The sequence below is a fragment of the Physeter macrocephalus genome, chromosome 5, assembly GCF_002837175.3.
Source record: "Physeter macrocephalus isolate SW-GA chromosome 5, ASM283717v5, whole genome shotgun sequence".
Lineage (NCBI taxonomy): Eukaryota > Metazoa > Chordata > Mammalia > Artiodactyla > Physeteridae > Physeter > Physeter macrocephalus.
The window spans coordinates 56225955-56244125 of NC_041218.1; the positions used below are offsets into that span (position 1 = coordinate 56225955).

An 18171-nucleotide genomic window follows, 5' to 3' on the forward strand; every position below is an offset into this window, starting at 1 on the left:
CCTACTATGCATTACAGTGAATATTATAGAGCCTTTCGTTATTCTGTATTTTGGGAAATACGGTTATTTCATGGAGCCATTCAAGAGTGTTTTAAAAATTTGACACCTAGTCTCGGCACCTGTCTAGTTTTCTTTTGAGCCTTTTCATCCTATTTTTGTTATAACAAAATGATTTTCCATATCTAGACAGTGAAGGATTAACAATAAAAGAAAGTGAAATTCATGTGGCAATTCATATTGTGTTGGATGTTCAGAGGGCGTCTGAGTAGTGAATTTCTGGTTAAGATGTGGGGCGTGTGTTCCGTTGTTTAGAACATGTCTTTTGTATGCTTGGCATCATCTGATGCGCTTGTTAATGATTTGAATCAGACAAAGGAATCAAGGCAGCTAACTGAACAGCCCACTCTTTCCTAGAGGTGCTTTAAAACCCAGATTGAAGAGAAATCACCCCAAAGATTGATGAAATACAGATAGTCGTTAGAAGTATGCCCTGTGATATTTTATTTGTTAGATGGAATTACCCAACTTGGTGGGGCAGGGGCGGTGGTATCCAGTGGAAATAGGACAGATACCCTCCTGGGTTTCAAGCTTCAAACCATTCACCTTGCCTCTCTCCCGTTTAAGGTGGATCTTGCACTCGACCCCTTTGTTTGCATGTTTTCCAAGACAAACATGAGGACCCAGAGGGGAAATTAGCTGAGTAACAGAGTATGTACACACTTCCAGGGATTTTTCTGAAAGTCCTAGACAAGTTCAGCCTTCATGTGAGTAGCCAGTATATTTCATACATATTTTCTCATTAATATATAAATCCCTGTTACTTGAGACCTCTCTAAGAAGATGCAGAGAGAGAGAGGTTTATTGATCATACCTATCAAACTCAGAGTCTTTACTGCATTCCATTTGAAACATATTTTTCTCTATTGTATAGCTTGCAGAAGTGATCTTTCTCTAAGATTCTTACACTCAAGATTCATCACCTTTGTCAGTTTTTCAGTCTGCATCTGTCTCAATTTTTAAAAAAGTTGCATTGGCCTTATCAACTGATATTAAAACAGTTCATGTTGATAGTGTTTAAGGTGTTACTTTAGGCAGTAAAACCATTTTAAATTCTATTTATTCCTTTTCATTGTGTGTAAAAAGAATGGCCTGTAGTTGGGGGAGTGTTGCATACATTCACAAATGAAGTTGAGCAAAAATTTGTATTTCATGCTATTTCTTTTTGGTTCCAAAAAGTGCCTATCAGTAAGGTCAGTTGTATACTTAATATTATTATATTACTAGAATTCCTTGGAATAAGTGTTTCAGTTTTTCTCTTGGAAAATTATGTTGGGCAACTGTTACAGCCAGTAGCTTAAATTTGATCATCTTGTTTCTACTCAGCTAAGGAATATTTCTAATACTAATTTTAGGCTGCTGACCAAGTTTATTAAATGGAAGTTTCTCATCCTCAGCCCTCCCCATTTTCTTCATCATACATACAAACCCTAATAACTTGGAAATCTACTTAGTATTAGTATACTAAGTATTATAATATATATTATTATATAATATTACATATTATTATAATATATTAACATACTAAAGAAGCTAATGTGCTTCTTTCAAGGAACATGGCAAAACACAGATCTGTCTTACAATCCCCATTTGACTCCTTGTAAGTGTCCCAGTTCTGGTTCCCATGGCTCCAGTCAACTTGCTCGCTGTGGGCATCTCGGTGCCTAGAGCAACACCTTGTTGATATCCACCATTGTATTGAGGCAGGAGGAGAGGGCGGAATGGGAGGCCAACTTAAGGATCACAGAAAGTGTGCAAGAGCTTTTTCCCAAGAGTTTGCCCAAGTATTTGAAAATCTTATTTTTTGAGTTATTCCCTTCCAGAAAGTTATTATCTTTAAGAATAGAATATTAATGTATAATTAACGTAGAGAATGAAAATTAAATTTTTGTTACATTATTTAGAAATGATGGAACATGTTCCATATCTAAGACTTATGAGGGAGTAGAATGAAGAAGCAGAAAGTTAAATGAAAGAACTCAAAAAGGGCAAAACGGGGCAAGACAAACTGTCCTTACTACTCAGATTTTCTAAGACCCAGATCTATCTGTAGTACAGGGCAAAAAAGGACACATCTATGACCTGATGCCCTGGCATGAATGTTTGTGTCTTACACCATCCCAGTAGCACACTTAATACTGTCAAGTATGTCCAAAGTGACAAATAAATTATACCATAATGTTTTACTATCTGGGCTTTTATTTCTGTCTCTCTTATATCTCCATATAACCTTCTTAGTAGTCTTTTTAAAAAATTCAACACATAAAATTGCAATGATGTTTTGTAAAATATAAACTATTTGGGAATATATTATGTACATTGTATTACAAATTATGATTTGATATTTGCATTATGTATTTGTAAATTTGAAACTCAACTAAATGGAATGAATCATTCTTTTGAAAGTTGAAGAAGACCTAGTATTGCAGTAAAATCATTATCTGATGCATATTTTAATGTATTTTCACATTCACTAGATATTTTGAGGACTCAAATTTTCTAATTATTTTTCATTTCTAGAAAGTTTGATGCATGAGTAATTTAATGTTTGTGCATCCTGTGGATTTTTAAATGATATGGTGCTAAACATGGAGCATATTATTTGAAGCATGTATTAGCCACGTACAACTTTGGTTTATTTGCCAATGTCACATTTTCTAGCCTTGGATTCACACAATGTGTAACTACTTTAATCAAATAGTATACATAGTTTTTGGGTAGCAGTATTTTAAATTGTGGGTGTCAGAGCAAGACGAAAATGGGAACTATCTCTACTACCTCTACGACACTTGCTGTGGGTCCCTTTTCCCAATTCATTTAGTTTCTCTGAGCCTTTATTTCTCTATCTGTGAAATAAAGATAATAGTATCTGCCTAGCAGAAGTGTTGGAAGGATTAATTTACTAGTAAGTATTTAGTAAATGGCAGTTATTACAGCTGCTCAATTTGTAGAGTCCCTTCTATTTCTGTTATTCATAAAATGAAAGGATACAGTTTTACAGCATGAATGAATATTAAGGGCATCTGAGACTATCCGTCATTTTTAAGATGAAAAACCTAAGGTACAAAGATTTAACCTTGGTCCCCAGGTGAAAGAAAAGTAGCTTAACTAACTCTCTTTGTAAGAATTGCTGCTGTGCCATAAGGCATAGGGTGCATTGCTAATCACTCTAATAAGCCCTAAGAGACCCTGGACATCCCTTGAAGATAGTTGACCCAGCCTGGAAAATCTGCAAGATGTTCACTGTGCTTAGTCTCATATTAAATGGAACCACATTTATTAAATAATGCGTGGATTTCAGACCATTCATGGAATCTAATGACTGTAAGCATTGAGACAAAGAGGATCTGATCACACATCTTTAGACTTTGAAGGGGGTGGAGGGGTATAAAATTTGTTGCTCGCTGCAAGTGGCAATAATTCTTTTGAGTAACAAATATATTAAGTCCAATGATGTGTGTGTGTGCTTTTTACCAACTTGCTCTAAATGTTTTGATAAAAAGCCTTATCTTGATATTCTTTACCTACTTAAAGTCTAAAGAGTTTCAGAAGGGAATAGAAGGAGTATTAAAGGATATTCCCAAGAAGTATATGCCATGGCCCTGAGAATAAGAGCTGCTTTCTGCAGGGGATGGCAAGACAATGGGGCTATAGATAGATCTGCTGCTGGTAAAAGTGTCCCTGTTCATCCTATCATTGCTATTTAAGGCATTTTCCCATGGGGATTCTTATTGCAAAAAGTGAACATATTCGAACTAGAGTATAACTCTTCAGTGATCATACTGTAGGATTTGAAGATATCTCCTTTTATAACGTTGAATAGAATATCCTGAGGGGATAAGGTATTCTTAGGAAGACCTTATGGCTACTACAGTAGAAAAATAAGAAGATAGAAATGAAAATATGTTAGTTTATCAGCTTCAGGACATAAAGCTGTCTTCTGCCATGTTATTTATTCCTAAGAGGATTTTAAGTAGCAAAAATAGACATTCAAGAATCATATGCTCATTACATAATATGCTAATTGAGGCTTACAAACTTGGGTTCACTTAATCAGAGCACTTTGATTATATTGGGTGTATAACTGTATTCATCCATGCGTTTAGTAAGCATCAACCTCATTTAAGATAATGAGGTGTAGTGGAAAGTTCACAAGTGCTATGTGATGGTTGGATGACTTTAAGTTTCTCGTGCTTTTAGAACTTTAGTTTTCTCATTTGTTTAAAAGAAAAGAAAAAATACAGGATTATAAAGTATATGTAAAATTACTTAGAACAGCCTTTAAATGAGTGTAAGCCTTCAATTAGTATTACTCTCCCTTCCTTTTTTTTCAGTACCTGAGATTGCATTGATGTTCACCAAGTTTTATTAGCAAGTAGCAAAGCTGATTTTTACTCTTTCTCTGCATGTGACCTCCTCTTGGGTGGTCCTTCTTGTTTTCACAGTACCCTCTGGTTTTCACAAAGATCAAATACAGCTTGTTATGTGGTGATTTATACAACAACCAAGTGAAGTGGCTTTCTTAAAAATTTACATGGGCAAGTTAGATACTTGCCTGTTTGCCTAAAGGAAGAAATGCCCAAGACTTGCCTTTCTCAAAGCACTCCCAAAGAATATTCCATGGGACATTCTGTTAAACTCAGTGCTAATTCCTTGTGGCCTTCCCACCCCTAGCTATCAGTACATTTTCTGTTAAACACATTAAAGTGTTATTTCTAAAACACCAAGTTTACTAATGGTTTCAGTGAAGTATACTGTTGTCCCCTTGCCACCATTACTATTATGATGGTGCATTGATAATTTTACTGTTTCATATATTGTCTTCTTTTCATTTATTTAAATTTTTCTTCTTAATTTGTCTTCTTAGTGATCTGCTTGCTTGGTCTCCTCAATTTTTTCCCTCAGAACAGCAAGAGGTTTGTCATATAATACATCACTTCATCTTGTGCATCTAGTGAATGCTTGTTTTCCTATTAAAATTTTATGCGTAATGAATTCTGTTTTCAGAGTGACAAGTTTCCTCCCTCCTCTGTGCCTTCAGTACACTCAGTTCACGTTGCTGTCACAGTGCAGACCTCTTTAAGTGGTAGTTATCTGTTTATGTGTCTCTCATACCGAGTGGGCTGTGAGTTCCTCGAGTCCAGGGACTACATCTTATATCCTGTTCATCTTTGCATCCCTCTTACATGACAGCACCTGGCACATGGTTGGCACTTAGTAAATCCTGAATGCATTTATTCTGTGGGGATTTGTTATGACTTCACGCATTGATCAAACATCTAAAAATTTGTTTGGGGCTCCAGCTTAATGTTTGGGGCTCTACTTGTCTTGTTTGGGGCTTAGTTTGTCATGTATACAACTGTAGTTGGAGTGTGTGGGTGCATCCTTTCCTATCACTGATTTTCTTAATCCTCTTTAATACGCTACCCTATTTGAATAGCTTTTGAATTAGCATGAGGATTATGTATTTTCACTAATTGGTAAAGGTAAAGGTATTAAAAGAAGAGCCCTTTGGGACTGCTCGATCTACCCACTTCTACCCTTAGCTTCTAGAGACTCCCATTCCAGGCGTCTGTTATTTCTGTATCTGCTTCATCCAGCTGTGTCTAAATTCTGTTCAGTCATCACATTACTGGTATATGAGTGTCAGCAGTGGACCCAGGTCAGGAAGGTAGTTAAGGCACACAGTCTGAGGGAGATAGGGTACTACCATAACTGCAATAGACAGATGTAGCGGCTGCTCCAGCACAGAGGAGGAACGCCTCACACAGACCTGTAGGGAGAGGGAAGGCCTGGGGTCAGGAAAGCCTCCGGGGAGGAGTGGTTTTTGAGGAGAGACCTAAGAAATACATGGAGATTAGCAGGCAAAGGTGAGACAGTGCTTTTCTGTCGGCAAAGAGGTAAGAACAAAGGTAAAGGACTGAAGAGCAGTATATGCTCTGCGTATGGGGGTGCTTGAGACTCCTTGGAGTCAGGGAATGTAGAGTGATGATGCCTGGGCACCCAGCTGGAATCAGGGCTCAGCCCAGCAGCCTTGAAGGCCATACTGTTAGATGCCCAGACTTTATCCTGTTAGTTGGAGGAAGCAGCTTCTATTTCAACACTCCCTACTTGTGCTCTGGCCAAGATTCCTATAGTAGAGTGGTTAAGGGCATGGCGTTTGGAGTCAAACTTGTTGGGTTTGAGTCCTGGCTCTGCCACTTAAACTGATCCCAGATTCCTCTTCACTAATACAGATTTAATAGTGGTACCTTCACCACTAAAATTATTACAGAGATCAAACGAGTTCGTATTCTATGATGCATAGAACGGCAGCTGGCACTTCGTGTCATTGCTTGTTCAACTGAAATGTGTTGCTGTGGTTAAGTAGATAATCGCAGTCTGGTAAGTCTCTGCTAGCACCTTGCAGAACGCAAACTTTCTTTTCAAAATCAGTTTATTTTTGAAATTAAGTTTGTTATGTGGTCTGCCTTTGTGATTGATTGATTGATTGATGAAAAGCTTTTGAAAACACAAAGCGGCTTTATTTGCTCATCCTTTCTCCCTTCTAAACTGAAGGGATATGGATTTTCTTAGAAATTGTAAGCTTTCGGCTTCGGGATGCAGGGGGTATTAGAAGTGAGGAACGAGGCTGGAAGCTGCTGGTGATGGTGTTAAGTCTTTCCATCTGCTACACAGGAAGGATTGAAAAGAGGAGTCCAGGAGACATTTGCTTCCCGAGGTTCTTGAGCCAGTAATTTAATCCAGGCTAACACAGAACAGGTTTTTAGTTTTCTGGCACTTCAATTCTGGAAATAATGATCCTAGGCCTTCACTGCTCCACAGCATATTATCACATACAGAGATTTTGAAATGAATTCATCTACTGTTATTTCGAGGTATCCACCCTCTAAAAAATTTACTTGGCTTTCAGAGCCCCTAGTTAGTTGGAAAATATTCCAGAAATGCTAGCTTCCAGGGCCCTCAAGGAGTTGCCAGTCTTTTCCATTTGAAGATCCTGGAATCCTTATACTACCCACACTTGGCATCTAATTCATTTAAAATTTCCCTGAAACTGCATTTTGTTACCAGCTGATTACATAGACTCCGGTATTGATGGCACTTAAACCCTTTTGTTTTTATTTTTGTTTTAGGAGATTGATTTTTAAAAACTGTCAGTTAGGATTATTTTGGCAAGTAAATAAAAAATTATAAACATTTTTATAAATATTGGAAAGCCTAGTGAATCACATTTTTTGTTATCAAAATTGGCAACATTTGATAGGATCCAATATGAAACTAAACAGGGAAGGCCATCAGTCACTCTTAAAATTATTTCTTATAAAACCATTGCTCTTGAATTCTTGATTTCTCTGTTTTCTGTGTTTCCTTTCCCTTTAGGATGGGTCTGTTCTGTGATTAGTGAAGGTACATATCTGTCTTTAGGCAACAGCCTAATCTCTATGGCCATATGTGCAAAAGCAATATAATTATAATCCAGTAATAATTGGACCATGTGACTGTTTTGTTTTAATTACTTGAAATCATCTTATCTTTCCATTCTTTAAAGCATGTTAATGGGTGAATCCTTGGGTACCATGTTTATGTCATTTCTATGGAATTAAATACATGCACATTTACATAAACTTAGTAAAAAATTCTGCTTCTTTTTATAATATTCTGGACAGATTTTTTTCTCTGTCTCAAGCATCAATTTAGACCTGAAGAAATAAAATATTATTTAAAAAATGATTCTTTACATTGTGCTTAATTTATAGAACACAGATTGGATTATAAATCTTTCTGGCTGAGGAGGTATCACTCTGGGTTGACATAATAGGTTCTTAGAAATTTTCAGATTTACTTCTTAATGAATTAGGAATTTCCATACCCTTATGCAAATTCTGGTTAAATAGTTGGGTAGGAAATTTAGTGATGGGTACCCATTTTCACTAAACACAAGTACTTGGCAGACTGTATGTAGAAACTGGCATTTGTCTGTGTTCAGATTTTAACTTTTGTCTCCCTATTTTTTCAGTTGTTTTTATTTCAGTTGCTGCGAGGGCTGTCTTACATCCACCAGCGTTATATTTTGCACAGAGACCTGAAACCACAGAACCTTCTGATCAGTGACACGGGGGAGTTAAAGCTGGCAGATTTCGGTAGGAAAGCAGTTAATTACCAGTCTATTTTGTCACACTGTGAGAATGCCAGGCAGATGGTGGCACTGCATTTGTTTAGGTGCACTTCTTCTATCATTCCAGATCCTGGTAACATTTTTTCAGGAGTGAAAAAAAATTTTTTTTATGATCAACATCATGCTTGGTAGATTTTTTAAAAATCCACATTGCTTGTTAAAGCCTGAAATAATCATAAGCACAAATCAGATCTCATATATTTCCAGAGGAAAAGTCAGTAAAATTTTGAATGTAAAATACATTGAAAGAAATCTATTTTTTCCATTTTCTATTATGAAAATGTCAAGCACATTCAAAAGTAGAAGGATATGATAAGGAACCCCATTACCCATCACCCGGCTTCAACAACTACCAATATATTGTCAAACTTGAAGAAACCTGGATTTAAACCTTGGGACTGTTTCAGAGCATCACAAAATATATTCAGTAGTGTATGTTGTCCTGAGATTTTAATAATTTAAAAATCTAGGGGCAGTGTTCACCTTTCTGAAAGTGACTGTTGTTTCAAAAATTCTCAATAACTTTATAAAAGTAGACACTGATGCTGATTTAAAAGTTGAGGTCCTGGCCTGGATCCATTACAAGTCATCCCTTCCTTAAAGGTTTTAAGGTTGGCCTCTTCCAGCTTAGAAGCTTTCATTCAACACTAACTTAAGCACCCAAAGAGGAGCAGAACTCTTGTGTTGTCCTTGCTGGCTCCCCTCATTTCATCATGTCTGATGTGTCTGCACTGCCCTGACTCTCTGTCACATCAGAGTGTGCCAAGTCAATTCCCAGCACCAGGAATGCTGATGGCAGCATGATGTGTTGACATTGCATTGCCTCAATTATTTTTGAATACATATTCTCATTAGAAATTTGTTCCATTAAGAATGGAATGGAAATATTACCCTTGGGACACAAAGACGCCTGAGGTTGAGATATGGGCTTTTACCGAAATACGATTATCTTTTCCCACCCCACCCCCCGAGAAATAAAAGAGAGCAGGAAATGTTTATTTCTTATTTCAAGGTTAGTAGACTGTTCAGTACCTTTGGAATGACTCTACTCTTGGGTTTTGTATATTCTTTTCTTCTAAAATTGAAATGAAACAAAAGTTAGCATGATTGGTGATATATTGCAAAACTTTATTTGTTCTCATCTTATTTGTGTGTGTGTATATGTTGTTTGCTGTCAGGTTTTAGCATCAGAATAATACTAGGTGGCTAGATGTAAAGTCTTTCTATTACAGTGTAGAAAATAATGGGAGAGTAGGTGGGTGGAGGAGAGAAGATTTGCAGTTCCTCAAATTCAAGGCTGTTGGGTTTGCTGTGAACATATTTTGTAGTTTGTCGGTATTACTATTAAATTAGTAAGAATTTATAGTGATTTTTTTCTAGTATGTTAATATACTATAAGGTATATGTTGGAATAAATTATTGAACATTTAATTTTGCTGAACATGGTTTTCTTGTATATTTATAGACTACATTTTTACAATGTTTATTTTGTCTGTATAACCAAGGGAATAATAGAATTGTATCTAAGTGCTTACTGGGGGATTATTTTTTAATTTTACGATGATGTTTTTATTATAATAGGTAAGTTCACCTTAAAAGATTCTTATGGATCTTTAAAACTGACATTTTGCAATAGATTCAGAGATAAATTCAAGTGTAATTTTAAACAACTTAGAAAAATTTTTTTAGAAAATTAGAAAATTTAGAAAGTATGACCAACTCAGAGATAACGAATGTTAACATTTTTGTTGTATATTTTCCCAGTGTCTTTCTCCTCCTTCTCTCTCTCTTTTCTTGCTTCTGCCACCAATTATATAATCCTCAAAAAAAAAAAAGAAACATTGTTTTGTAAGCAGTTTTCACATAAGAATATGTCATGGACATTTTCTCATGTTATTCAATATGAAAAAATCATTTGTAACAGCATAGATTTTTCCTTTAGTGGCCAAGACCTAGTCTTTTTATTCAGTCCCTCATCAGTGAACATTTTGGTTCTTTCTAATTGTTCATGATTATGCACAGTCCTGTATTGAATGTTCCATATATGCTGCAATTACAGCGTTGCGTGTTTTAAAGCATTTGATTCTTTGGACCAGACTGCGCTGCACAAAGGTTGTACCTCAGTGTCATAGACTGAATCGTCTTGCCTGGAACACAGACTTGGCATGCATCCTGTGCACGAAGTGTAATGAGGGAGACTCATTCACTAACTGACGATTTCTCCCAATTGTGCATCATTTTTGTCTTTTAATTTAAGACATGCGATTAACTGTGATTTACTGCGGTCGGGCACGTGTTTGTGTCTGAGATGAAGCAAACACAGTCTGAGATGGAGGAGCTAGACAGTCAAAATGGGACGGTTCCAGGCAGCAGAACAATTAGAAACACTAGGTCTTAATTCAGAGTTTGATGTGTGAAGAGCTTTAGCAGCAGTTCCTTTGTCCTACCTATATCTCTTATGTGAAAAATATCATAAAATTTTGATCAAAAGATACAAATGAAATCTGTATGAGCGTAATTCCTGTATCATAAATGCTACTGTTTTTATTAGAGGAAATATATGTGGGGAGGGAGAAGCACTAAAATTTATTGAGTTTATTCTGTGTGCCAGACGCTTAGAAATTCTTGTTTCATTGTCTCTTAAACCTAGTAACGTATGGTAACCTATACTTTTGAGAGAGACATGAGATTCAGAGAGGGTTAGAAATTCTCACAGGCTTGATTATATGAGGTTAGCTGCTCACAGAACTGGAATTCAGATGCTTGATCACCTCCTTCAATTTCAGGTGGCCCAAGATCTTTATATACATAGATATTACCTTACAGACCTGCCTAATCTTCCAGTAAATTATTGTTCATTATATATATTTATATTTATATATTAATAATTATAGGAAATTATTAACCATTCTATGTATTTTATACATACAACAAATATGACACTCGCGCTACGAAAATAGATTGCACTAATACCAAAAAAATGCATCACATAATTTAAAGAACATTTTGTCATTTGACTAATTCAGTAGTAATGAATGATTTCAGCCTTAGTCCTTTGGAGATTTTACCTGCTGGACAAGGTAAACCAGATGGTAATGTATCTGCAGACCCGTTCATGTTTAAACGGAATGCAGTTCTGAATTCCAGGTGGTCAAAATGCTGTACTATTTTTTTCCTTGTAAACAAAATCATATTTAAGCACTTACCTGAGACTTGTTTACTATATGCATTTAAAAATAAGTAAATTAGGGCTTCCCTGGTGGCGCAGTGGTTGAGAGTCCGCCTGCCGATGCAGGGGACACGGGTTTGTGCCCCGGTCCGGGAAGATCCCATATGCCGCGGAGCGGCTGGGCCCGAGAGCCATGGCCGCTGAGCCTGCGCGTCCGAAGCGTCCACTCCCCAACGGGAGAGGCCGCGACAGTGAGAGGCCGCAAAAAGAAAAAAGAAAAAAAAAAAAGTAAATTACACATGATTTAGAATGACTATGGCTTTCCTAATGCAGAAGTTTGTCCCACCTGTGTATAATAAGATAATAAAATTGTGTAGCGTTCAGACTCATTTCTAAAAACGGGTTCGTGTTTACATTATTTTTGGGAAAAAGTATTTCAAATCCCTTATCCAGCCTATGTCTTCACTACCTTGCTCCTCCTTGCCTACTGTAGTACAACCAAACGTGTTCCCACATCAGAGCCTCTTACTTAGCCTTTCCCTTTGCCTGGAATACTGTTCCTCCTGCTTCTCACGTGCCTCTTTCTCATCACACAGATCATAGATCATGTTACCTGTTCAAAAAAGCCACCTTTCCAAAAATAGAATTTTACCGCTATGATCACCCAGTTCAACTTCTTCAATAGCACTTATGGTGCACTGAAATTATTTTGTCATTTGTTTATCGGTTAATTTTTTGCTTCTTCTACTTGATTGTAAATTCCACGAGGGCAGGGACATGGCCTGTCTTGCTCACTCTTATATATATATATATATATATATATATTTGTTTATTTATTTATTTATTTGGCTGTGCTGGGTCTTAGTTGTGGCATGCGGGATCTTCATTGCAGCGTGCGGGATCTTTAGTTGCAGCATGCATGGGGGATCTATTTCCCTGACCAGGGATGGAACCCACCCTCTGCATTGGGAGCACAGTCTCAGCCACTGGGCCACCAGGGAAGTCCTGTCTTGCTCACTGTTGTCTATGCTATGTTTAGATCATAGGAGATGCTCAGTAAATATTGGTTGAATGAAGAAACAATATGCATAACAAAATTGAGTATTAGTGTAAAGACTAAGACCCACTAATTTACTAATTACTAATTACTAGTGAATTTACTAATTTCTGCTTGATTCACTTTAGCAAACCAGCAGTTTACAAATTAATTTTCTCTTCATCAGTGCTGTCCTAGCTGGGCACAGTCAAGAGTGCAGATGGAATTAGATGACTTCAGATGGTGTTGGAGCCTCAGGATTGCTTTGAGGCTCTTATACATTGGCTCTACATATCTGCTTGGTATTATATTTATAGCCTCAGGCTGCAGAAATAACTATCACTGAGTAAATGTAAACATGTAAAAAAGATGTATAAGATTTGAAGTTCCTACTCTGCAGACCTTAAATGATTGTCTGGTTGTACTATTGTTGAAATCAAAGTGTGTTGGGCCTTGAATTAGGAGACCTGGCTCTGTCTATAACTAGCTTATGACTTTCAGGAAGTCATTTATCCCCTCTGAGCTTACACTCCTCAACTAAAAAATAAGTGCATTGAACAGATACTTTCTAAGATTCTTCTCAGAGTTGGCTTTTTATATTGTACATTTCTGAAATTATTAACTTATTTTCTAATCAAATATTCACTGTCAGATAAAAATCAGTCAATTGAATCCATAATCAAGGCTATACCATCCCTTCCTATGGTCTAATTTTTTTATTCTGGCTTCTAGAAATTCAAGTAGATGAGAGCCACACTTTTATGATATGTGTTGAGATCACATTAAAAGGAAATTATCGTAGTGTGACAAGTAAACGCATAAATAAGCTCACCCAGAAGTTAATGTTCATTTGCAGCATGGTAGTATGAAAACTTAAAGGTATTTTTCCATGTAAATGAGATGAAAACAAAATAGATGAGTCTGTAGAATTGCAACTTTCTGCAATTCTTGCAAGATGATGATGATTGTGTCACCCACATTTTCCAGCCATTCTTCTGCTATTTTTAGGGGTCAGGGCCTTGCTATATGGAAAGACAGCTGGGTTAAATTTGCCCCTGAACAAAAGAGACTTTGCAAACTCTGTAATATAAGCATTTAAGGTCTTGGCTTATTTTACTGGCTTTCCTAATGTAGGAACCAAGTTAAACAGCTCTGTGGTTTTAATCAAGTAAAATTACACAGGTCTCTTTCCCACCAGAGATCTAAAATGTTACCTTCCTAATGTTGGTAGTTTCCTCCTCCAGGTTGTTCCTTGTCTTAATTTGAAAAGGGAAATTATTGTAAATCACATTTTAGATTAATTTGCAGAACACACCAGAGATGTAACTCTGCAGAGGCCATGGTGAGTGCAGGGTTTGTTTGTAATGTGTCTCTCAGAATTCATGAAGGGAATAGTAGAAAACAGAAAGAAATCAACTGCTTTCAGATGCAAAGTAGAGTCTGTGTGATAAATATAAAGTCTCTGAATAAAATCCTGTTTAGTCCCCAAATTACAAGCCTTTAACTGTTTTTTATCGTTAGCCTGTAAAATTCACCATTGAAGCCATAGTTATAAATTCAACGTTAGATATAGCTAACCATGCTTTGACCGGTAGGATTCAATTTTACTGCATCTTTGGTTTAGAATATAATTTCTATTAGCAAAAATATCTTTATTGTCTAATGTGAGGTATCAATCTACTTTTAGAAAGGTCCTTTGAATTTTAACATAAGCAGTTTTAATGCAAAGTTTAGGCAGTTGCTTTCATGAAGATCTGAAAACTAAAGAATATTTTTATAATAATTTGTGCTACAGTATGAACCAAAGAAAGGGCTGTTTTTCTACCTAATTTTTCTGGGCTTCATTAAAACTCCAAATCAAAATGTACATGTCTTAAAATGTATCAAATACATTATCAACATTCCATGTTAGAAATAATTTGATTAACATGTGAATTAATGTTAATCCCCATGACTCATTATTTTAAAGATATGGTAACCCTTTTGAAAAGGAGTGTTGATACTTCAAATTGTCTTCTCTAGGATCATGAAATATCCCTTAGCATCATTATTTAAATCTTGTTTAATATCCCCACTCATCCATTCAGACGTTTTCTTGGATTCAAAAGGGATGTTGACATTTCATTATATTGTTCTTTCTGTTTTGTGTTATCATAATGTAAGGTATGTTAACATACCTGTTTGTTTTCTCCTTTTAAATGGACTTTATTTTTTAAAATTTTATTTTATTGAAGTATAGTTGATTTACAATGTGTTAATTTCTACTGTACACAAAGTGATTCAGTTATACATATATACATTCTTTTTCATATTCTTTTCCATTATGGTTTAAAACAAGATATTGAATATAGTTCCCTATGCTTTACAGTAGGACCTTGTTTATCCATTCTATATATAATAGTTTGAATCTGCTAATCCCAAACTCCCAAACCATCTATCCCCCAAGCCCCTCCTCCTTGGCAACCAAAAGTCTGTCCTCTATGTCTGTGAGTCTGTTTTTTTTTATAGATAAGTTCATTTGTGTCATATTTTGGATTTCACAGGTAAGTGATATGTGATATTTGTCTTTCTCTTTCTGATTTACTTCACTTAGTATAATAATCTCTAGTTGCATCCATGTTGCTGCAAATGGCATTATTTTATTCTTTTTATGGCTGAGTAGTGTTCCATTGTATATATGTGCCATATCTTCTTTATCCATTTCTCTGTCAGTGGACATTTATGTTGTTTATGTTGTTTATGTTGTTTCCACGTCTTAGCTACAGTAAATAGTGCTACAATGAACATTGTGGTGCATGTATCCTTTCTTTTTTATTTAAGATCTTTATTGGAGTATAATTGCTTTACAACGGTGTGTTAGTTTCTGCTTTATAACAAAGTGAATCAGCTATACATATCCATATATCCCCATAACTCCTCAGTCTTGCATCTCCCTCCCACCATCCCGATCCCACCCCTCTAGATGGTCACAAAGCACCGAGCTGATCTCCCTATGCTATGTGGCTGCTTCCCACTAGCTATCTATTTTACATGTGTAGTATGTATAAGTCCATGCCACTCTCTCACTTCATCCCAGCTTACCCTTCCCCTTCCCCGTGTCCTCAAGTCCATTCTCTACATCTGCGTCTTTATTCCTGTCCTGTCCCTAGGTTCTTTAGAACCATATTTTTTTTTTTTTAGATTCCATATATATGTTAGCATATGGTATTTGTTTTTCTCTTTCTCACTTCGTTCACTCTGTATGACAGACTTAAGGTCAATCCACCTCACTACAAATAACTCAGTTTCGTTTCTTTTTATTGCTGAGTAATATTCCATTGTATATGTGTGCCACATCTTCTTTACCCATTCATCTGTCGATGAACACTTAGGTTGCTTCCATGCCCTCGCTATTGTACATAGAGCTGCAATGAACATTGTGGTACATGACTCTTTTTGAATTATGGTTTTCTCAGGGTATATGCCAGCAGTGGGATTGCTGGGTCATATGGTAATTCTATTTTTAGTTTTTTAAGGAACCTCCATACTGTTCTCCATAGTGGCTGTATCAATTTACGTTCCCACCATCAGTGCAAGAGGTTTCCCTTTTCTCCATACTCTCTCCAGCATTTATTCTTTGTAGATTTTTTGATGATGGCCATTCTGACTGGTGTGAGGTGATACCTCATTGTAGTGTTTTTTTGTTTGTTTGTTTGTTTTGCGGTACGCGGGCCTCTCACTGTTGTGGCCTTTCCCGTTGCGGAGCACAGGCTCCGGACGTGCAGGCTCAGCGGCCGTGGCTCACGGGCCTAGTGGCTCCGTGGCATGTGGGATCCTCCCGGACCGGGGCTCGAACCTGTGTCTCCTGCATTGGCAGGCGGACTCTCAACCACTGCGCTACCAGTGAAGCCCCTCATTGTAGTTTTGACTTGCATTTTTCTAATGGTTAGTGATGTTGAGCATCCTTTCATGTGTTTGTTGACCATCTGTATGTCTTCTTTGGAGAAATGTCTATTAAGGTCTTCTGCCCATTTATAGATTGGATTGTTTGTTTTTTGATATTGAGCTGCTTAAGCTACTTATAAATTTTGGCAATTAATCCTTTGTCACTTGCTTCATTTACAAATATTTTCTCCCATTCTGAGGGTTGTCTTTTCATCTTGTTTATGGTTACCTTCACTGTGCAAAAGCTTTTAAGTTTCATTAGGTCACATTTATTTATTTTTGTTTTTATTTCCATTTCTCTAGGAGGTGGGTCAAAAAGGATCTTGCTGTGATTTATGTCATAGAGTGTTCTGCCTATGTTTTCCTCTAAGAGTTTTAGAGCGTCTGGCCTTACATTTAGGTCTCTAATCCATTTTGAGTTTATTTTTGTGTATGGTGTTAGGGAGTGTTCTAATTTCATTCTTTTACATGTAACTGTCCAGTTTTCCCAGCACTACTTATTGAAGAGGCTGTCTTTTCTCCATTGTATATTCTTGCCTCCTTTATCAAAAATAAGTTGACCACAGGTGCGTGGGTTTATCTCTGGGCTTTCTATCCTGTTCCATTGATCTATATTTCTGTTTTTGTGCCAGTACCATACTGTCTTGGTTACTGTAGCTTTGTAGTATAGTCTGAAATCCAGGAGCTGGATTCTTCCAGCTCCATTTCTCTTTCTCAAGATTGCTTTGGCTATTCGGGGTCTTTCATGTTTCCATACAAATTGTGCAATTTTTTTCTCCTATTTCTGTGAAAAATGCTATTGGTAGTTTGATAGGGATTGCATTGAATCTGTAGATCACTTTGGGTAGTATAGTCATTTTCACAGTGTTGATTCTTCCAATCCAGAAACATGGTGTATCTCTCCATCTGTTTGTATCATCTTTAATTTCTTTATCAGTGTCTTACAATTTTCTGCATACAGGTCTTTTGTCTCATTGGGTAGGTTTATTCCCAGGTATTTTATTCTTTTTGTTGCAATGGTAAATGGGAGTGTTTCCTTAATTTCTCTTTCATATTTTTCATCATTAGTGTATAGGAATGCAAGAGATTTCTATGCATTAATTTTGAATCCTGCTACTTTAACAAATTCATTGATTAACTCTAGTAGTTTTCTGGTAGTAGCATCTTTAGGATTCTCTTTGTATAGTATCATGTCACCTGCAAACGGTGACAGCTTTACTTCTTCTTTTCCAATTTGGATTCCTTTTATTTCTTTTTCTTTTCTGATTGCTGTGGCTAAAACTTCCAAAACTATGTTGAATAATAGTGGTGAGAGTGGGCATCCTTGTCTTGTTCCTGATCTTAGAGGAAATGGTTAGGATTTTTACATGTATGTTCATCAGTGATATTGGCCTGTAGTTTTCTTTCTTGTGACATCTTTGTCTGGTTTTTGTATCAGAGTGATGGTCGCCTCATAGAATGAGTTTGGGAGTGTTCCTCCCTCTGCTGTATTTTGGAAGAGTTTGAGAAGGATAGGTATTAGCTCTTCTCTAAATGTTTGATAGAATTCGCCTGTGAAGCCATCTGGTCCTGGGCTTTTGTTTGTTTGAAGACTTAATCACAGTCTCAATTTCAGTGCTTGTGTTTGGTCTGTTTATATTTTCTATTTCTTCCTGGTTCAGTGTCAGAAGGTTGTGCTTTTCTAAGAATTTGTCCATTTCTTTCAGGTTGTCCATTTTATTGGCATATAGTTGCTTGTAGTAATCTCTTATGATCCTCTCTATTTCTGCAGTGTCGGTTGTTACTTCTTTTTCATTTGTAATTCTATTG

General features: G+C 36.5%; 1 protein-coding gene across 2 annotated transcripts in view; it reads left to right on the forward strand.

Annotated features, from left to right (window-relative positions):
- Positions 1–18171, forward strand: part of CDK14 (cyclin dependent kinase 14) — a 601018-nt gene that overhangs the window by 299232 nt on the left and 283615 nt on the right. For both annotated transcript variants that reach the window (XM_024132226.3, XM_055084972.1), the window contains one exon: positions 8075–8198. In XM_024132226.3, the coding sequence (XP_023987994.1) occupies positions 8075–8198 (124 nt within the window). The remainder of the gene's footprint in view (positions 1–8074; positions 8199–18171) is intronic.